Raw genomic sequence first — 22,428 nt, forward strand, 5'->3', positions numbered from 1 at the left:
TATTATTTTTCCAAAACCCCGTGAATCCTTTTACCAGGTACCTTTTACCAGGTACTCTCACCCAGGAAGAGAAAATTGTCGTGTAAACAAGTTTGCCTTTGCAAGTGAATCACCTTCCGTCTCCTCTTTCCTGAATTCCATTCGAGGGCGCATTTATCCCTAAGGCAGCCCAGAGCTGCCAGGGACCACTTCATATTGGCCTGGCTAGTCCCTTCTATACCCCATGCTGTCTCTTCCTTCTGCACCACAATACTGAGCACAGTTTGTTATTGCTTGCTTCCTTGGTCTGCCTCCTCATCCATTGAAGTTCCTCTCTTCTATATCTCATACACTCAAGGTCAGGCTTTTTGCCTTCCAGAATGATAATCATAAAAGATATTTGTGCTAGAACAATGTTATCAACTTCCTAATATAACCTGGGGTGGGGTGTGGGGGAAATGGTATAATTCCTACAATTCCTGTTTTACTTAGTCATAAGTAAGACGGAGTCAGATAAATGGAGATATCTAGAAAATTGGGAGTTAGTTAAGGACTAATATAGTTAATAACTCCAATATAAGTTATTAAAGACATAAAAATAGGCAAGACTTCCCAAGGAAGCTTGTAAAAAGATACTGATTGGGTTTTTATTTTTAAACAATGATAAAGCCTTATATTCATAAACTCAAAGCAGTTTGACATCTCACTAGATCATCCTAACAACCCTGCACCCGTGGCTGGGTAGTTGTTCTAATTGTACAGAACAGAACAACAGAAGAATTACATTTGGGCAAGTTTTTGGGAAAACTTGCCCGAAAGTTTATGGTAAAACTGGAATAAGAGAACAGGTCATCAAACTTCTAGTTGAATAACTTTTCCACTGCACCATGCTTCTACAAGTTACCATGGTAAGATGTTTTTAAAAAGAAAATTCACAAGTTAGTTTTTAATCAAGTCTGGAGGGGGGGGGGAAAAAAACTAGGGGGCTTCCCTAGTTTCAAATTATCATTCTGTATATAGAGGGATAAAGGCCAATAACCTTATGGTTGACCTTGGATTTGGGAGTAAGCAGGTGGCAGCAATAAGTATCTGTTTGTCTGAATCCCACCCTAGGTCTAAGCCTGTGGGTGCTTCCTGACAACCAGTGACACCTGGGCAAAACTGAAGGACTCTGTACCTGGTTGGTCCATAAGAAAGAAGTTGAGACTGTAAGATTTGATTTTTTTATTAAGATATTTTACCATTAGAGAATACAAAATTTAAAAACACAGAAAAATAGAAAAAACATACCAAATCCTACCATTTAGTGACAACTACTGTTAATGGCTTGGTGTCTTTTATCTATTGATTGATTCATTGAATATAAATATTACTTAAGGCCTGTGGTGAATGGTGCTAGGCCCTGGGGAGCACTGAGGTCAACACAACAGACACTTTGTTTATCTGCAGCATCTCCTTCCAGTCTCTTTCTGGGCATTTTTTTGTACATGCAGAAACGATTCAAACTTCTCTAAAGTTACAGGAAAGGTCTAAAAATATTGTATAAGAAAACTCACTTCCTTAGTTCTGTTCATTGTTTTATATACCTTGGACACCTCAACTTGCATTGAATCAGGAAGATGTTATCTCTCTTGTTCTTCTCACTTGTCATGAACTCAAAGGGGTTAAGGTGAATAGGGTATCAATTAAGAAAAATTATGTTTTGGGAGTAGAATCCTTAGGGGTTTCTCCAGCTGCAGCTCCATCAACTTTCTAATGTTCTCTGAGTCACTTTTTCCTTCGGTGTTTCTGCTTCTAGGTGGAGCGTCTTCTCTCCAAGCAGTCTGTCCTTGCGTCTCCTAACTGGAGGCTACCACTGCTCAGTCTCTGCCCAGCACAGAAGCAGCTCACCTCCAGGGGCCTCAATCCCACCTCTTTCTTCTGTCATTCCTGGTCCTCAAGAGCCCCTGTTGAGCACTGCCCAGGTCCACTTGGCTCTCTGACTGACCCCCTTTGGCGATGGTAGCAGATGCTGTTGGTGTCCATCTGAGACCACCTGCAGCTGCAGTAGACAGTTTCCAACTTGCTGATGGCGCCCCACCCCAAGCACCTGTGTCTTCTCTCTGTGGTTCTCAAAACAGATTCTTCACCATTTTCATGTTTTCGGAAATCAATTATTTACAGAGTCTTTGCTCCCATGCATGCATGTGCTCTATATGTTTGTTTGCTGTTCTTTCAGCAGTGACCTTAGCCAGGGGTGGTGGTGAAAGTGGAAATGTATTGAGGCTAGATTTCTACCCTAGGTGCTTTGTGTGTGTGTGTGTGTGTGTGTGTGTGTGTAAATCAGCTCTTTTTTTTTCCCCTTTTTTTTTTTTTTTTTTAATTTGGCTTCACTGCGTGACATGTGTGATCTTAGTTCCCCAACCAGGGATTGAACCCGGGCCCCACAGTGAAAGCACCACGTCCTAATCACTGGACCACCAGAGAATTCCCACCTTTCTTTTTTTATTTAAAAAAAAAAAGCGGGCTTCCCTGGTGGCGCAGTGGTTGAGAATCTGCCTGCTAATGCAGGGGACACGGGTTCGAGCCCTGGTCTGGGAAGATCCCACATGCCACGGAGCAGCTGGACCCGTGAGCCACAACTACTGAGCCTGCGCGTCTGGAGCCTGTGCCCCGCAACGGGAGGGGCCGCGATAGTGAAAAGGCCCGCGCACCGCAATGAAGAGCGGTCCCCGCACCGCGATGAAGAGTGGCCCCCGCTTGCCGCAACTAGAGAAAGCCCTCGCACGAACCGAAGACCCAAACACAAACAAAAATAAATAAATAAATAATAAAGTAGCTATTAAAAAAAAAAAAAATCATCCCCTTGAAAAATAGTCTTTAAAAAAAAAAAAAAAAAAAAAACTGAAGCATCATCTATCATCCAACAATATTTTTTAAAAAAAAAAAAAAAAAAAAAAGCACGCCTGTGGTTAGAAAATGTGTATATCAAGCAGCACACAGACCCATTCAGACTCGTAGTCTCATTCCCCGGAAGCAACAACTATTGCCAAATTTCTGATGTATTCTTCCAGAAATATTCCAAGTAAAAAAGCACAAGTATCTAATATAGATTCCCTTTTTTTTACATAAAGGAGAGTATAATATACACTTTAAATTTCACCATATATATTGGGGTTCACTCCAAATAGAGCTATTTTACTTTTTTTCCCATAAAAATGTTCTGTTGTTTGGAAATGCCATAATTTACTTAACCTATCCCTTTTGGACATTTGGGTTGTTTAACTCATTTGCTATCACAAACAACTCTGCTTTGAACATCCTTATATACATATTTTGTATAAGTACACTTTTGTCAACACTGAAGATTATCAATATCTTGTCTTTTGAAAATTGGTAGGTAACAAAGAATATTTTCTTATTTCAATTTGCATTTCTTATATCTTAAGTTGGATGTTTTTATATGTTTATCAAACTATTGATATTTCTTTTTCAGTAAACTGCCTGTGTTGCAGCAAAAATAGAAATGAAGTTTTCCCTCCTCTGAGAACAAGGAAAATAAAGGGAACCCTGAACAGGCTAGGGAGGAAACATAACCTGGCCTGAAAGAGTTAATCACTCCTTGGTTTACTTTAACTGTCACTAATTTGTAGTAACTAGATTTGTACTTTACAAAGCTAACCTCACTGCCTGACACTATGTAATTTACATTCGGCACCTATCACCCCTAACTCTGTGTGAGTTATATCCCGTGCTTCTCACTCCCTATTATGTCCTGGCACTTACATTCTATACGCCCCTGGTAACAAATCACCCCCTATAGTTTTTGCATTGCAGAAACAAAGTCACCGGGCCGATAAACCAGAGGCAAACGGACACAATTACCAGACTGCCGGACCCCAATTACCAGGCAGCCTGACGCCAGCTATGACTGTTGTGAAATAATGCAAAGGGAAGGAAGAATGCAAGACCTTTGATCCTTATCATATACTCCGGACTTCGAGCCCCACATATAAAATCTTCCCTGTTTCCCAAGGAGTGGAGGCACAGTTCTTGAGGCCCTAGCCGCGCTAGCCTGCTGTGTCTTCCCTTCTCCCTGGCAGAAAAATAAAGCCATCTCTCTCTTCCTCCAAAATCCCTGTCTCCGTATTTCTGTTCGGCCTTGGTGCACAGGGAAGCCGATATTTCGGCAACACCTTTTCCTATTTTTGCCCATTTTCTCAATGATGTGTAAGATAAAAAATTCCTGTGTTAAGATTAGCCCTTTATTCAATCACCGTCCTACAAATATGTTGTCTTTTGCCTTTTTAACCCAACATTCTTTTCATCCCAAATTTAAAACTTTGTATACAGTCTAATTTATTTCCTTTCTGGCTTCTGGGTTTTGTGTTGTGTTTAGAAAAGCCTTCCTCACTTCAAGTTATTTTGATAATTTATCCTGGTATTTTTCCAGATTCTTTGTTACATTTAAGACTCCAGTCTATCTTGAAATTATTTTAGGATAGCAATCAGCTCTAATATTTGCCTTTTCTAACCTTGGCTCTTTGATCAATGACCCAGCTTCCTGGGAGTTCCAGAACAATCCAGATTTCCCAGATCTTTGGGGATGTGACTGTACCTGGCTTGATACATGATTGGTTGTGACCTAGGGCCCCCAAGTCCTCTCCTGCTCACTGAGTCCTTGGCCCAGACTCCAGCAGGGAACCTGGGCAGGCCGCTCTCACTGGGGCATGTGGGCTCCAGGTGGTCCCACAGGCTGTAGCACTTCCTCTGTAAATTCCTCTGGCTCCCTTACACTCTTCCCTCCCATCCCATCTGTGCACAGCCCTGCCAGCTCTTCTCGGAGGAAATTTGCATCATGCAGCAGCGGGAGGCCTCTTGAAGACTGCTTCACTGAGCCATGGTCTGCTCCGCTGCCCCTGTGCTGCTCCTGGCCATGACTCTCCCTCTGGTGAGGTCACCACTTGCCCGAGAGTCCCAGCCTGTGAGTAAGACTGGGGTGAGGGAAGACCGAGGGAAGGTCTGCAGAGGTAACGACAGGGGCCTCTGGGTGTGAGAGGCAGCAAGATGTGGGATGAAAGGATGGGTGGAGGCGAGAGGGCTGGAGGGAGAGGAAGTAATGTATTTTTAAAAGAGGCTGGTTTGTTATAAGATCTCCGAGAGTTCAGCCTTATTTTTCAGGGTGTGGGGATAGCTTTTGTTTCTTCATTTGAATTCCCGTGAACACCAGCGATGCCTGCTGCACTTTGGATAAAGGCTCTTCCAGTCAGGCTTGCAATTTAAAAATGAAAATAAAAACTTTCCAAACTTGGGAACCATTGGCGTAGAGGACAGGAGAGAATCTGAGGAAAGGCAGCAGAGTTAGTTTAGCACTTTATGATTTGTGTTTTCTCCGAGGTGGATATCTCTATCTCTAGCCACGTCCTTATCTAGATCAATATCTGTTTTTACACTGATCTCCTCACCCACCCAGAATTTTGAGAGAGGGAGGAGTTGGTGAGGAAATAATTTACAGGCACCAGAGACTAAGGTATTGCCTGCTGTTCACCCTCATGGCAATGCCTATGAGGGAATAAAGCCCCCAAGCCTCTGGGCCCCAGGCAGCTCTGCCCAGCGCCCCCACCCCCCTCTGGAGCTCCAGACCCAGCCGCTTCAATTAGCCTGGAGGCCCGGGGACGGGTACATTCAGGAAGGAATTAAGCAAAGCATGTTGACTCTCCAGGCTGTGCCTGGCTCCTGGGTTCAGGTGGGCTTTGCAGGCCTGGGCGGGATCCCTGGGGCTGCATCCCTGCACCTCCTGCCAGAAGCCTGCTTTCCCCTCCTGATGTGCCCGCTTGATTCCAGGCAAAAAAGAGGAGCTTCAAAGAGACCAAGTCCTACCAGATTAGCCAGGCCGGCCCCAGAGCGGCTTGGGGAAGAAGGTGTCCCCGGGAGAAATGCGGAGTCAGCTGTCCTCAGAGGTCTCTCCCCTGTGCTCTGTTCCAGGGCCAGGGTCAGGCTGGAGGGGAATCAGGGCAGCAATTGGACCAAGAAAGTGGAGCAGGTGGTGAGTGGAGAGACAGGAGGAGGAGGGGGGAGGGGGACGGGGAGCCTGGAACGAGGCAAAGAAAGAAAGAAAGGTCTGGAAGAGGGCACAGCCAGGGGGCAGTGGGGTTAAGAGAGAGACTGGGTCTAGCGCTGGTCACACAGGTCTGAACGCAGTTCTCTAGCTGTGAGGCCTTGAGAAAATCCTTCCTCTTAGAGAGTCTTGCCCAGGTAAGGGGGTCGTCGGGAGGGTGATATGAGATGGCACATGTGAAGGCACTGTAGCTGCATGAGCAGTGACCACCTTCCTGGGTCCTGTCTGCACCTGGACAGGCTATGGGAGGTGGGACGTGCTCCGCTTCCTGGCGGGGACAGCGAGGTATGGGGCCCAAAGGGCACAGGCCCGTAGCTGCCTCTCCTCTCCAGCTGTCCCCTCTCTCCTGCAGAATCGGTCCGGTCTCCGTCTATGTACAGCTGTACTTTTCAAGTGAGCACCGGCCGGCGGCACTCTCCAGGCCCCTGACTCTCCCCGCCCCGCCTTGGTTTCCTCTGCCCCAGTAACTCTCACCGGCCTCAGCCTCACAGCAGGTGGGGTGGCGGGAATTCTACTGACCCCTGCTTCTCAGTGGCTCTTAGCTGCTTGCATGGGAAGGGGGTTCAGAGTGCAAGGAGCACCTCGCATCACACAGACCTCCCCTTCCTGCTCCACGTCCCATCTTCTAAACTTTGGCAGAGGCCTAAGGGGCAGATGACCACAGGCCCGGGCTTCTCCACTGCCACCTCTGATGCCTTTGCCCCACACGCGCCGCTGCTTTGAACTCAGGCTGAGAAGGCAGTGCCTGTGACTTTGGGATTGTCCCCGATACCCAGCCTTACAGCCTCACAAACATCAGGCGTTGGGCTTTCCCAGACAGCCTGCTCACTTCTTATCCCCCTTCCCTCTGTCACAGAGTGCAGTGTCTCCCACAAGGGGTGTAGCTACTGTGCTTGCCTCTCTGGGTACCAGTGGAACGCCAGCGTCTGCTCCCATCACCGTCCCTGCCAAACCCCCCTCAAGCACCAGCCTTGTGGCTGCCTTGTCTTCGGCCCTGCTGAAGCCGGGTACTGCCAGCTGCTGCCACCTGGTGAGGAGGGTTGGGAACGTGAAAAAATGGCCCTGAGTGAAAGGAACCCTCTCTGTTTTTTCCTCTCTGACCCCTGTATCTCTGCCAGCTGGTCCAAGCCCAGTGGCTCCTCTGGGTGAGAGAAAATGCCAGGCATCATAGCAGATCACAGGCCCTGCGCTCGGGACAGGAGGAGGGAGACTAATGAACAACAGGGCTCCGAGGCAGGTGGACAAAGAGAGGAAGCTCCCTCCCTGGGGGAGGGGGAGACCTAGGCCAAAAAGCTTCCCCGTTTGCTCCCCACTGGCAGTTAGGGTCTTCCAGGCTGGATGGCGGCAGCCACACTCCTCCAGGGACAAAAGAGAACAGAAAATGTTAGGTGAGGAGGGAGGGAGGAGGGATGGGCTTCAGAAGATGGGGAAGGAGGGAGAGCTTAGCTGCCTCGAGGGCCACAAGTTCCTGCCCCGGGGGTCCTATCTTTTGCCTCCTGCAGTCCCCGCGGCCCTGAGCCTCAACTCCTGGCTGCAGACGCCTGGCGACACCCTGAACCTGACCCTCCTCACAAGCCAGGAGACCACCAACCTGAACTGGTTCCTGTGGCCCACAGGGAGCCCCAGCCCCATCCTCCTGCAGGCAGGGACACGTGTGTCCTTGACCTCCAGCCGGGACTGGGCTGTCCTCAGCATTGTCAACATCTCCCATAAATGGGCAGGTAGCCCACCTGTCCTTCCCTCCTCCTCTCTCCTCCCCTTCTTTTTTTCCCTTTTTCCTCTGCTCCCCTCCATCTCCTCCTCCTCCCTCTCCTTCCTTCTTGTCTTTTCTTCTCTTCTTTTCCCTTATCTCCATTTATTCACTCTGGGGAAACTAAGGCTAAGAGGCCCATTGATGTGGAGAATTATAATGAGAGAACGCTGAAAGCGTGGTCTCAATTTCAACTGAGAACAGATGCAGGCTTTTCTTCACGATGTTGAAATGGCAGTAGGTGGTGCAGGAAGGGCATCTACTGGGGGCAGAGAGGTTCACCTTAGGATGCATGGCTGCAGGCTAATAACAAAGGGTCAGGAACTCGTCTTCCTCCTAGAAATCCTTTGGGGGACAGGGATCTTTCCTGCTGGGGTTAAGCTGAGGCTGGATGAAGAGGGCAGACCTAGGGTGTGGCTGGGGAAGCAGCAGAGACCCTGTGGCGCAGGTGGGGGCCAAGCGGCCGGGAGGTGCAGCAGGTGTGTCTGCAGGTGAGTACATATGCTGCTTTGAGGCCCGGGGATTCAGGTGGGAGCTGCACCAGATGGTGAGGGTGCCCCTGCAGGTGACAGACGTGGCTGGGCTCCCAGACCAGCTCTCCGTCTCCTGTGCCACCTCCCCTGGCTTCCGGCTGCGCTGCTGCATCCCCAGTGCCCACCTGAGCTACACAGCTTCCTGGAGCCCCAGAGATGGCAACGAAGGTATGGAAAGGGGCTGCTTGGCAGGGCTCAGGGGAGAGGGGGCAGCTAGTTGCCCCCAGGCAGCTGGCTCTCCAGCTCCCTGGAAGCAGAGGCTGCAGTTCAACCTGGGCGTTCGGGGTCCAAGTCCAAATCTGTTTTTACCTCAATTCTGTTCATACAACAATAAGCACACGTGTGTAGACAACTTTTGCATAATGCTTTCATTCACACGATCTCCGTGAACTCACACGATATTATTCTGTGAGGTTCATTTGATGATGGTCCCATTTTACAAACGAGTTCACTGTGGCTTCAGGGCCTGGAACTAGTAAGAGATGCCCAGGGTCCCCTTCCCCCCAAATCCAAGCTCTTCCTTCAGTAGTTTGATGCCCACGTACCATTCAGCTCACCTCCACTGCTTCATCCGCTTCTGAAATTGCTAGAAAGACTGCCAAGGCACCTCTCGGACCCCTGGGGCCTCGGTGTGTCCCTGGCCCAGTGACCGTTCCCTTCCCTTGTCTCCCCCTCAGCCTCCTTATTCAACCCGCCGGGCTCCCAGTGCCTTGTGCTGGCTGTTCAGCGCTGCCCTGCAGCCGACACTACGTACACTTGTGACCTGCAGAGCCCGGGACTGAGCCCTCTCAGGGCTGCCGTCTCTGTCACCGTCATCCAGGGTACTTGGGGCTTGGGGTCCAGGTGGCTGACCTCTCACCTGCTCGTCCTGGGAGCTGCTTCCTGATGTCTCCCTGCGCTGGGCAACAGGGCCAGACCCCACACACTGCATGGGTTTCTGCCCAGGGAAAGGCTCGGGCTAGACGGGGTTGCTGAGCCTTCCCTGGTGTCATTTTCAGATGGAGACACCACCTGCCCTGAGGACTCTTCAGCTGTTGCCTGGAACGTCACCAAGGCTGGCCATGTGGCCCAGGCCCCGTGTCCCGGGAAGAGGAGGGGCATGGTGAAGAGGCCTTGTAGGCCTGAGGGGGTCTGGGGGCCCATCCACAGCAGCTGCACGGACACGGGGCTCCTGGCCTTGCTTCTTAGAGCCCAGGTAAAGCTTCTGACCCTGCTGCCCACGTGCCCCATCCTCCATGACCTATCCCTTCCTCACTCAGGACCCAACTTTAGAGTCCTTTCCCCCAGAGACCCAGCCCGAAGGGTATTCAGGTTCTCTGAACTGGAGCCCTGGCAGAGCCAGGAAGCAGGTGTGGGCCCCTCAGAGTGGCCAGCGCTCTCATGGTGGGGAGGGTGCAGGTCCCAATCGTTAATCCCAAGAAGGGTCTGCTCCACAAAACTTGGTGTCAGTTTCTTCCACATGGCTCGCTCCCCTCTCTGCTTCCTGCTCCCCTGGGACAGGGCGCGGATGTGGGGAGAAAGGAGCTGGACTTGGGGGGAGGTGGCCCCTCCCTCTTGAGGGCTCGCCCACGCCCACCCCCCTGCTGTCTTATCTGTCTCAGCTGCTGAGGGCAGGCCAGGGCTGGCCTGTGGACGAGGTGCCACAGATCTTGGCTCAGCTGCCGGAGCAGGCAGTGGTGGTGACCTCACCCACCGACTCATTGGCACTGGTGGGCACCATGACAATCCTGGCCAAGGTGGTGGCAGATGTCAGAATACAGCTCAACGGCAGTGCCCTGGAGGTGAGATCCTTGAGCCACATCAGGGGCCAGCTGGGTAGTGTGGGTTGGAAGCTCTTCACCTCTGGGCATTTCTGTCCCTCTGACATCACCATGGGCTGTCAGATGGCAGACTCTTCTAGAGTCCAAGTGTCTGCTCCTCTGGTCCATTTCTCCTCTTGGATACCAGTCTCCAAGGCCACGGTGTGTGGAGGAGGCCTGATGCTGGGAACACATGGGAGGTCAGAGAAGGCAGGGAGGGGTGTGGAGACAGGAGTTAAGAGGCGTTCATGCACATGCAGATATGTGGATATGACGTGAATCCCCCCATGCCCACACACAAGGTACCTATGTGGAGATACTCAAACGTACTTGGCTTTGCTGGACTCACCGAAACCAGCTCTCAGTATAGGCATCAGTTGGTGACCCAGAAGCTGCAACCAAAAGAATAATCAGGGACAATGACACTGCACACCCTCTGTGTCTGGGAATATGCATCACATGGGGGTGCAGACGTGCAGGTGGCCCTCTACTTCAGAACGCGTGCCCTCTACCTCTGGGCACCATTCCTAGCTTTACGGACCTGTAGGGGTCCCCTTAGGACCTGGGTGGCCTCAAGGGATGGAAGGGAGAGAAGGGTCGTCAGACGGAGGGGTGGGATGTGCGTCAGGAGCCACATACTTGAAGATGCCCCAGCGGTTAGCTGAACAGCCCTCCATTCTTCCTGTCCAGAAAGCCTCCCTTCGCAAGCCTGTCTTCCTCTCCCTCTTTCTCCCCAGCCTTGGGTCTCGTGCTGGACTAGGAAGGGTGGGTTTGGGGTCTGTAGTTCCCAGTGCCCCTGGCTCAGTGCTGCGGGCTCTGGCAGCTAGGCCTCGTCTCTCTGTTGGGTGCTGCAGGCGCTCCTGAAAACCACAGATAAGGTCCTTGACATGGACTCCAGTTCTCTGTGGACCCCGGCCTGGGCCCAGAAGCCCTCGGTGGGCTCCAATCTCCTGCTGGCTGTGGAGACTCTGGCACTCAGCCTGTGCCCACAGGATCAGCCCTTCTCCTTCGTCTTGCCCAACGTGCAGCTGCAGAGCCAGCTCCTCAGGCCCACATTTCCTGCCGACTACAGAGTCTCCTTCCCTACTCAGCCCCCGCTGCAGGCGCAGATTCCCAGGCACTCACTGGCCCCACTGGGCCATAATGGAACCAACGTCAGTGTTACTAGCCTGGTGCTGCGAAAACTGGACCACCTTCTGCCCTCGAACTATGGACAAGGGCTGGGGGACTCCATCTACGCCACTCCTGGGCTGGTCCTCGCCATCTCCATCATGGCAGGTGGCCAGGTCTTCAACCAGGGAGAGGTCATCATGGACTTTGGGGACACAGATGGCAGTCCCCACTGTGTCTTCTGGGACCATGATCCCTTCCAGGGCAAGGGAGGCTGGTCTGAGGCAGGGTGCCAGGTGCAGGCAGCCAGTGCCAGCCCCACCACTCAGTGTATCTGCCGGCACGTCACTGCCTTCTCCATCCTCATGTCTGGACACACGGTTCCAAAAAACCCCACCCTGGAGATGCTGAGTCAAGTGGGCTTGGGGGCCTCCATTCTGGCACTGCTCGTGTGCCTGGGCGTGTACAGGCTGGTGTGGAGATTCGTGGTGCGGAACAAAGTTGCCTATTTATGCCACATGGCCCTGCTCAACATGGTGCTCTGCCTGCTGGCCGCAGACACCTGCTTCCTAGGAGCCCCACTGCTTCCTCCAGGACCCCACAGTCCGCTCTGCCTGGCCACTGCCTTCCTCTGTCATTTCCTCTACCTGGCCACCTTTTTCTGGATGCTGGCTCAGGCCCTGATGTTGGCCCACCAGCTGCTCTTCGTCTTCCATCAGCTGTCCAAGCACCAAGGATTCTCCCTGATGGTGTTCCTTGGCTATCTGTACCCGATGGGGTTTGCAGGTGTCGCCCTGGGCCTCTACTTACCCCGAGGGCAATACCTGGGGGAGGGGGCATGCTGGTTGGACAAGAAGGGAGGAGCGCTCTACACCCTCGTGGGTCCAGTGCTGGCCATCGTGGGTGTGAATGGGCTGGTACTCACCGTGGCTGTGCTGAAGCTGCTGAGACCTTTGCTGTCAGAGGGACCCCAGGTGGAGAAGCACCAAGCCCTCCTGGGGGTGATCAAAGCTCTGCTCGTTCTCACACCCATCTTTGGCCTCACCTGGGGGCTGGGTCTGACCACTCTGCTAGAGGAAGTCTCCATAGTCCCTCACTACGTCTTCACAGTTCTCAGCACCTCCCAGGTGGGTGATAAGGTGGTGGCAGCTGTGCTTTTTGCCCTGTTAGACGGCTTAAGTCACTCCCAGTCTCTTCTCAAGGAGATGTCATGGTAGAGCAGAAGAAATATAGGCTCAGGGATTTAAAAGGTTTAAGTTTGGATCCCAGTTCCTCCACTGACTAGCTATGTAACTTTGGATAAACCTCTTTGAGTTTTGGCTTTCTTATCTGTAAAATATCTGGATTTGCCATTGAAGTTAGGGAATTGTCAGTACCCTATTCTTTGATATCCATCTGCTTTGTAACCATACCAGTAAGAAAAGCACCTGAGGGGCTTCCCTGGTGGCACAGTGGTTAAGAATCCGCCTGCCAATGCAGGGGACACAGGTTCGATCCCTGGTCCGGTAAGATCCCACATGCCACGGAGCAACGAAGTCCGTGTGCCACAACTACTGAGCCTGCGTGCAGCAATGAAGACCCAACACAGCCAATCAATCAATCAATAAAAGAAAAAAATTTTTAAAAAAAAGAAAAGCACCTGAGATATTGGAGGATTAACCAAGATGGCAGAGTAGAAGGACGTGCTCTCACTCCCTCTTGTGAGAGCACCAGAATCACAACTAATTGCTGAACAATCATTGACAGGAAGACACTGGACTTCACCAAGGAGGATACCCCACGTCCAAGGACAGAGGAGAAGCCACAGTGAGACAGTAGGAGGGGCGCAATCAGAGTAAAATCAAATCCCATAACTGCTGGGTGGGTGACTCACAGACTGGCGAACACTTATACCACAGAAGTCCACCCACTGGAGTGAAGGTTCTGAGCCCCACATCAGGCTTCCCAACCTGGGGGTCCGGCAATGGGAGGAGGAATTCCTAGAGAATCAGACTTTGAAGCCTAGTGGGAATTGATTGCAGGACTTTGACAGGACTGGGGGAAACAGAGACCCCACTCTTGGAGGGCACACACAAAGTAGTGTGCGCATCAGGACCCAGGGGAAGGAGCAGTGACCCTGGGGGAGACTGAACCAGAACTACCTGCTGGTGTTGGGGGTCTCCTGCAGAGGCGGGGGGTGGCTGTGGCTCACCGTGGGGACAAGGACACTGGCAGCAGAGGTTCTGGGAAGTGCTCCTTGGCGTGAGCCCTCCCAGAGTCTGCCATTAGCCCCACCAAAGAGCCCAGGTAGGCTCCAGTGTTGGGTTGCCTCGGGCAAAACAACCAACAGGGAGGGAACCCAGCCCCACCCATCAACAGTCAAGTGGATTAAAGTTTTATGGAGCTCTGACCTCCACAGCAACAGTCAGCTCTACCCACCCCCAGAGCCTCCCATCAAGCCTCTTAGATAGCCTCAACCACCAGAGGGCAGACAGCAGAAGCAAGAAAAACTACAATCCTGCAGCCTGTGGACCAAAAACCACATTTACAGAAAGATAGACAAGATGAAAAGGCAGAGGGCTATATACCAGATGAAGGAACAAGATAAAACCCCAGAAAAACAACTAAATGAAGTGGAGATAGGCAACCTTCCAGAAAAAGAATTCAGAATAATGATAGTGAAGATGATCCAGGACCTCGGAATAAGAATGGAGGCAAAGATTGAGAAGATGCAAGAAATGATTAACAAAGACCTAGAAGAATTAAAGAACAAACAAACAGAAATGACCAATACAATAACTGAAATGAAAACTACACTAGAAGGAATCAATAGCAGAATAACTGAGGCAGAAGAACGGATAAGTGACCTGGAAGACAGAATGGTGGAATTCACTGCTGCGGAACAGACTAAAGAAAAAAGAATGAAAAGAAATGAAGACAGCCTAAGAGACTTCTGGGACAACATTAAACGCCACAACATTCACATTATAGGGGTCCCAGAAGGAGAAGAGAGAGAGAAAGGACCAGAGAAAATATTTGAAGAGATTATAGTTGAAAACTTCCCTAACATGGGAAAGGAAATAGCCACCCAAGTCCAGGAAGCGCAGAGAGTCCCATACAGGATACACCCAAGGAGAAACACGCCGAGGCACATAGTAATCAAAGTGGCAAAAATTAAAGACAAAGAAAAATTATTGAAAGCAGCAAGGGAAAAACGACAAATAACATACAAGGGAACTCCCATAAGGTTAACAGCTGATTTCTCAGCAGAAACTCTACAAGCCAGAAGGGAGTGGCATGATATACTTAAAGTGATGAAAGGGAAGAACCTACAACCAAGATTACTCTACCCGGCAAGGATCTCATTTAGATTTGATGGAGAAATCAAAAGCTTTACAGACAAGCAAAAGCTAAGAGAATTCAGCACCACCAAACCAGCTCTACAACAAATGCTAAAGGAACTTCTCTAAGTGGGAAACACAAGAAAAGAAAAGGACCTACAAAAACAAACCCAAAACAATTATGAAAATGGTCATAGGAACATACATATCGATAATTACCTTAAACGTGAATGGATTAAATGCTCCAATCAAAAGACACAGGTTTGCTGAATGGATACAAAAATAAGACCCATATATATGCTGTCTACAAGAGACCCACTTTAGACCTAGGGACACATACAGACTGAAAGTGAGGGGATGGAAAAAGATATTCCATGCAAATGGAAATCAAAAGAAAGCTGGAGTAGCTATACTCATATCAGATAAAATAGACTTTAAAATAAAGAATGTTACAAGAGACAAGGAAGGACACTACATAATGATCAAGGGATCAATCCAAGAAGAAGATATAACGATTATAAATATATATGCACCCAACACAGGAGCACCTCAATACATAAGGCAACTGCTAACAGCTATAAAAGAGGAAATTGACAGTAACACAATAATAGTGGGGGACTTTAACACCTCACTTACACCAATGGACAGATCATCCAAAATGAAAATAAATAAGGAAACAGAAGCTTTAAATGACACAATAGACCAGATAGATTTAATTGATATATATAGGACATTCCATCCAAAAACAGCAGATTACACGTTCTCCTCAAGTGCGCATGGAACATTCTCCAGGATAGATCACATCCTGGGTCACAAATCAAGCCTCAGTAAATTTAAGAAAATTGAAATCATATCAAGCATCTTTTCTGACCACAACGCTATGAGATTAGAAATGAATTACAGGGAAAAAACCGTAAAAAACACAAACACATGGAGGCTAAACAATACGTTACTAAATAACCAAGAGATCACTGAAGAAATCAAAGAGGAAATCAAAAAATACCCAGAGACAAATGACAATGAAAACACGACGACCCAAAACCTATGGAATGCAGCAAAAGCAGTTCTAAGAGGGAAGTTTATAGCTATACAAGCCTACCTCAAGAAACAAGAAAAATCTCAAGTAAACAATCTAACCTTACACCTAAAGAAACTAAAGAAAGAAGAACAAACAAAATCCAAAGTTAGCAGAAGGTAAGAAATCATAAAGATCAGAGCGGAAATAAATGAAATAGAAACAAAGAAAACAATAGCAAAGATCAATAAAACTAAAAGCTGGTTCTTTGAGAAGATAAACAAAATTGATAAGCCATTAGCCAGACTCATCAAGAAAAAGAGGGAGAGGACTCAAATCAATAAAATCAGAAATGAAAAAGGAGAAGTTACAACAGACACCGTAGAAATACAAAGCATCCTAAGAGACTACTACAAGCAACTTTATGCCAAGAAAATGGACAACCTGGAAGAAATGGACAAATTCTTAGAAAGGTATAATCTTCCAAGACTGAACCAGGAAGAAACAGAAAATATGAACAGACCAATCACAAGTAATGAAATTGAAACTGTGATTAAAAATCTTCCAACAAACAAAAGTCCAGGACCAGATGGCTTCACAGGTGAATTCTACCAAACATTTAGAGAAGAGCTAACACCTATCCTTCTCAAACTCTTCCAAAAAATTGCAGAGGAAGGAACACTCCCAAACTCATTCTATGAGGCCACCATCACCCTGATACCAAAACCAGACAAAGACACTACAAAAAAAGAAAATTACAGACCAATATCACTGATGAATATAGATGCAAAAATCCTCAACAAAATACTAGCAAACAGAATCCAACAACACATTAAAAGGATCATACACCACGATCAAGTGGGATTTATCCCAGGGATGCAAGGATTCTTCAATATACGCAAATCAATCAATGTGATACACCATATTAACAAATTGAAGAATAAAAACCATATGATCGTCTCAATAGATGCAGAAAAAGCTTTTGACAAAATTCAACACCCATTTATGATAAAAACTCTCCAGAAAGTGGGCAAACAGGGAACCTACCTCAATATAATAAAGGCCATATATGACAAACCCACAGCAAACATCATTCTCAATGGTGAAAGCATTTCCTCTAAGATCAGGAACGAGACAAGGATGTCCACTCTCACCACTACTATTCAACATAGTTCTGGAAGTCCTAGCCACGGCAATCAGAGAAGAAAAAGAAATAAAAGGAATACAAATTGGAAAAGAAGAAGTAAAACTGTCACTGTTTGCAGATGACATGATACTATACACAGAGAATCCTAAAACTGCCACCAGAAAACTGCTAGAGCTAATTAATGAATATGGTAAAGTTGGAGGATACAAAATTAATGCACAGAAATCTCTTGCATTCCTATACACTAATGATGAAAAATCTGAAAGAGAAATGATGGAAATACTCCCATTTACCATTGCAACAAAAAGAATAAAATACCTAGGAATAAACCTACCTAGGGAGACAAAAGACCTGTATGCAGAAAACTATAAGACACTGATGAAAGAAATTAAAGATGATACCAACAGATGGAGAGATATACCATGTTCTTGGATTGGAAGAATCAACATTGTGAAAATGACTATACTACCCAAAGCAATCTACAAATTCAATGCAATCCCTATCAAATTACCAATGGCATTTTTTATGGAGCTAGAACAAATCATCTTAAAATTTGTATGGAGACACAAAAGACCCCGAATAGCCAAAGCAGTCTTGAGGGAAAAAAACGGAGCTGTAGGAATCAGACTCCCTGACTTCAGACTATACTACAAAGCTACAGTAATCAAGACAATATGGTACTGGCACAAAAACAGAAACATAGATCAATGGGAAAAGATAGAAAGCCCAGAGATTAACCCACGCACCTATGGTCAACTAATCTATGGCAAAGGAGGCAAAGATATACAATGGAGAAAAGACAGTCTCTTCAATAAGTGGTGCTGGGAAAACTGGACAGCTACATGTAAAAGAATGAAATTAGAATACTCCCTAACACCATACACAAAAATAAACTCAAAATGGATTCGAGACCTAAATGTAAGACTGGACACTATAAAACTCTTAGAGGAAAACATAGGAAGAACACTCTTTGACATAAATCACAGCAAGATCTTTTTTGATCCACCTCCTAGAGTAATGGAAATAAAAACAAAAATAAACAAATGGGACCTAATGAAACTTCAAAGCTTTTGCACAGCAAAGGAAACCATAAACAAGACGAAAAGACAACCCTCAGAATGGGAGAAAATATTTGCAAACGAATCAACGGACAAAGGATTAATCTCCAAAGTATATAAACAGCTCATGCAGCTCAATATTAAAGAAACAAACACCCCAACCCAAAAATGGGCAGAAGACCTAAATAGACATTTCTAGACATACAGACGGGCACGAAGCACATGAAAAGATGCTCAACATCACTAATTATTAGAGAAATGCAAATCAAAACTACAATGAGGTATCACCTCACACCAGTTAGAATGGGCATCATCAGAAAATCTACAAACAACAAATGCTGGAGAGGGTGTGGAGAAAAGGGAACCCTCTTGCACTGTTGGTGGGAATGTAAATTGATACAGCCACTATGGAGAACAATATGGAGGTTCCTTAAAAAACTAAAAATAGAATTACCATATGACCCAGCAATCCCACTACTGGGCATATACCCAGAGAAAACCGTAATTCAAAAAGACACATGCACCCGAATGTTCATTGCAGCACTATTTACAATAGCCAGGTCATGGAAGCAACCTAAATGCCCATCAACAGACGAATGGATAAAGACGGTGTGGTACATATATACAATGGAATATTACTCAGCCATAAAAAGGAACAAAATTGAGTCATTTGTTGAGACGTGGATGGATCTAGAGACTGTCATACAGAGTGAAGTAAGTCACAAAGAGAAAAACAAATATCGTATATTAACGCATGTATGTGGAACCTAGAAAAATGGTACAGATGAGCCAGTTTGCAGGGCAGAAGTTGAGACACAGATGTAGAGAACGGACATATGGACACCAAGGGGGGAAAACTGCAGTGGGGTGGGGATGGTGGTGTGCTGAATTGGGCGATTGGGATTGACATGTATACACTGATGTGTATAAAATTGATGACTAATAAGAACCTGCAGTATAAAAAAACAAACAAACAAAACAACTAATACTAAACTTTCATTGGGTTATTTGTATGGAAATATGTTAATATAAATGTTTCAGACATTACATGAAATTTCTAAAAATCTTATATGTTCTGGTATAATGTTATAAGTCATAATCCTAGTTATTACTTTAAAATGTATATCTCAGAAATAACTAATTTTCTTGTGAACTGCATTATTATGAACTTTCATCAAATCTTTAACTGTGGTCATTTTTAAGTCTTTTGTCATTTACAGACAGTTCTGAATGTACTCTGATGCTTTTGCAAATATGTTCCTATAAAAGGGTTTCATCTTCAAGAAATTCATGGAAAAGACTCTGACAAGTACAGGTTTCTGGTAACTGTACTGCTGAACTGAATGAATAAGCATTTTCAGAACTCTAATGGAAAACTGATGAACTCATAAAAGTGCTAACAAAAGATCAAGATGAAAAAAAATAATTAATTACATGGGACTGAGTGAACTGATGAGGATGAGTATAATTTTTGTGACTTTCTGTTTGAATTAAAAAAAAAAAAAATCCCACAAGGACTCAGAGGCAAAGAATATACAAATCAATTTTCACTGCAAAGTAAAGGAGCTGTTACAGTGGAGGATTACTGGACTGAATGTCAATATTATGACATAGTATGAGTGTGTTTCATGTTTGGTAATTGCAATCATTGTTGCTTTTGTTGTGGTCATCCATGTACAATGCTTGGTGTCACTCTATTTATCTCTTGTAAAAATTAAAAAAAAAAAAAAAAAAAAAAGCACCTGAAATGGATCCTTTGTGCCAAGTGGTGCTGATGTACAGAAAAACTGAGATGGGAAGCCTCAGGATCTGAATTAGACAAGAGGACAGATGTTGAAGGAAAGAGTTGATTTCAGCTGATTCCTTTCTCCTTGACTAATGGATCCCCATTTCCCTCTTTTCAGGGTGTCTTCATCTTATTGTTTGGTTCCCTCATGGACAGGAAGGTGAGTCTGTCTGCCTCCGCAGGCCTGACTCGCATCCGAAGGCCGGGACGCTGGCTGGCATAACGGCATTCACCTCTCCTGCAGGTGCAAGAGGCATTACGCAAACACTTCTGCCGCACGCAGCCCCCCAGCTCCCTGGTGAGTTGCTGGCTTCAAAATCTCACTTCTCCCCGCTGAGAGCTGGTCAGAAGTAGATGTTCCATAGCCTTCCCCAGAGGAGATGGGCACAGCTAGAAGCCAAGAGAAGACTGGGGTTTTAGGGCAAGCTCTCCAACAACAGAGAAAGCACCCCAGGCAGAGGACACATTCAGGTTCTTGGGCTCCTGATTATAACCTGGACTTCTTGTGACTCTGGATTGTCCCTTGTTTCTCCCTGAAAATCTGCCTCCAGTTAGCATTTGAAGGGAAAAGGTAGGATCGGAATGCATGGGAGTCACTGTAGCTGGGAGCAAAGTTCCTAGGATTTTTGCTGCTCAGGCAGGAGGGCAGGTGAAAATGTAAAAATGGATACAACCTCGTCAAAGGAGAGCTGGCAATAATAATAATTGCCCTGCAGTTGGGCCTTTCCACCCCTTCCTAGGCCACAAATGAAACCTACATCCCAGAACACAGCAAAGGAGGAAGTTAAGATGCCAGGTGAGAAAGAAGCGTTCTCGGAAGCAGTGTGAGCAGCGTGGGGTGAGGCCGAGTGTACAAAGCGCTTTCCAGCAAAGCTCTAAAAAGAAAACTCCTCTTCATATACCTGTCCCAACCTAAAGGGTGGAAAAAAGACTTCTCCAAGTAGACATTTCTAGAGGGGCTGAAGAAGGTGGAGGCCTCAGAAAGCAGATGGTGTAGCTCCCACTGCTTTTCCCAGAAAGCTGAAGGGAGTGTCACCACCACCAACCCTTGACTCAGTTCACTCTGAAAACTCCTTTTCACACTATCGAATTTTTAATTACCCTGAAAAACCATTGTTTTGAAGGAACTGCCATTGGTGGGTCCGGTGTCCAGAGGAGAGGGTAGCTTGCAGACGCTTTAGGGCGAGGCTTTAGGGCGAGCTTTTTCACGGGGAAGACAGAAGCTCTGAGTGACCCACAGGCAGAGCCGTGTTCCTTCAAGGGTGTCGAGGGTGTGTCCTTGAATCCAGGGATGGGTCCTGGCCAATCCTCTGAACTCTTTCTGCCTCCCAGAGCTCAGCCCTTGGGAAAGATAGGCTTCTGTTTTCATTAGTCACACTCATCTCTCTGGCAGCCTACCTGTTCCCCACCTGTGACTATCCAAGCAAGAAAAGTATGAAAAACTAGCTAAAGCTACCTAATGAATAAGGCTGCCTTTGCTGTAAAAATAATCAACAGATATCCAAGTTCAAAATAATTACAAGTAAAACTGTCTCAACCAGTTTCTAACTAATCAACAGTTCATGTTACAGATATATTTGATAAAAATGATCTTATTTTAACTATTCAGTGATTTCTTGTCTGATTATTTCTTCTCTATAGCTACAAAGAAAGGATGGCTTAATTGACAGGAACTCTGATCTTCTAAACATTGGAGGCCAAGGGGAGAATTTGATTCATTTCTTTTCAAAATTTAGGAAAAGGTGAAGTTAATAGGTCCCTCTTTCTTTAATCTCTATAAAATACATTACTATAAAATGTAAGTTTCATAGACGTATGCATGCATACAAAAAGTCACTGATATGAGCACATTTGTAAGAATGCGGTATAAATTTTAAAGTAGAGAGAAAGATAACACAGACTGCCAAGAATTAAGGAGAAAAGATAACAAACACTGACATTTAAAAAATGACAGGATCAAGCTAAGACTAGATACAGAGAAGAAATATTTAAGAAAAGCCTTTAGAGGACACCAAGATATCTAGCTGAATTATCTTATGGAATCCACAAGAGGATGCTGACAGGACTCTAAAAATTTTTTAAACTAAATAAATGAAAAAAATCTGACGAATGTTTGTTAATTTAAAAATTCATGGATATTTTTATAAAGTGGAATGAGGATGTTTTCTTTTGAAATAGAAAAGTGATATGCTAACCACATGCCACTGAAAATATTTTTCTTACATACACTATATCCCCACTGAAGGATTTGTGTGAATATTTTAATTGTGTATAAATCAGCTCAAGTACTTCTCTAAATGGATTCAATCATGCTTTCAAATAGAACATACCAACTCACCAGGACAACTGCAATGTCTCTGTGCCTCATACTTGTTCCAGCCCTCACAGGAAGCAGCAGCTACTGGAATCCCGAGGGGGCTTTGCCTTGCTGGTTTCCCTGGCAACAGAGTCAGGTCTCAATGCCACTTTCACTTTTTAAGATATTTATTTATTTTTAAATTAAATTAATTTATTTTTTATACAGCAGGTTCTTATTAGTTATCTATTTTATACATTAGTGTATATATACACTTTCATTTTATTAACAATTTACAGTCTTGTTTTAATTATAAAAATTTTTTTTGAAAAATTCAAGTAATATAGAATAGAAACAGCAGATTCCTTTCCTGAGTATGCTTCTGTAGATATATGTGTTCTCGTTTTCCTTCTCAAATGACTGCACATACTCAGTGCATGCTCTGCTGCTAAAAGCACACTTGAGAATGGATAAACGAAATGACATTAAGCCTTTGTTCACTTGGCTCTCACCATAAAAAAAAAAAAAAGGAATGAAA

At 46.2% G+C, this 22,428-nt stretch overlaps 1 protein-coding gene across 1 annotated transcript; it reads left to right on the forward strand.

Annotated features, from left to right (window-relative positions):
* Positions 1-4,858: 4,858 nt before the first annotated feature.
* ADGRF3 (adhesion G protein-coupled receptor F3) lies at positions 4,859-21,140 on the forward strand. The gene is given in 14 exon segments (XM_059893432.1): positions 4,859-4,942; positions 5,803-6,008; positions 6,429-6,516; positions 6,519-6,570; positions 6,933-7,106; positions 7,579-7,797; positions 8,318-8,527; positions 9,037-9,180; positions 9,358-9,554; positions 9,961-10,140; positions 11,013-12,395; positions 19,713-19,754; positions 19,839-19,919; positions 19,921-21,140. Coding segments are annotated over 14 exon segments (3,243 nt in total). The 3' UTR covers positions 20,104-21,140.
* Positions 21,141-22,428: the final 1,288 nt, after the last annotated feature.

This window comes from Balaenoptera ricei, chromosome 13 (assembly GCF_028023285.1).
Source record: "Balaenoptera ricei isolate mBalRic1 chromosome 13, mBalRic1.hap2, whole genome shotgun sequence".
Lineage (NCBI taxonomy): Eukaryota > Metazoa > Chordata > Mammalia > Artiodactyla > Balaenopteridae > Balaenoptera > Balaenoptera ricei.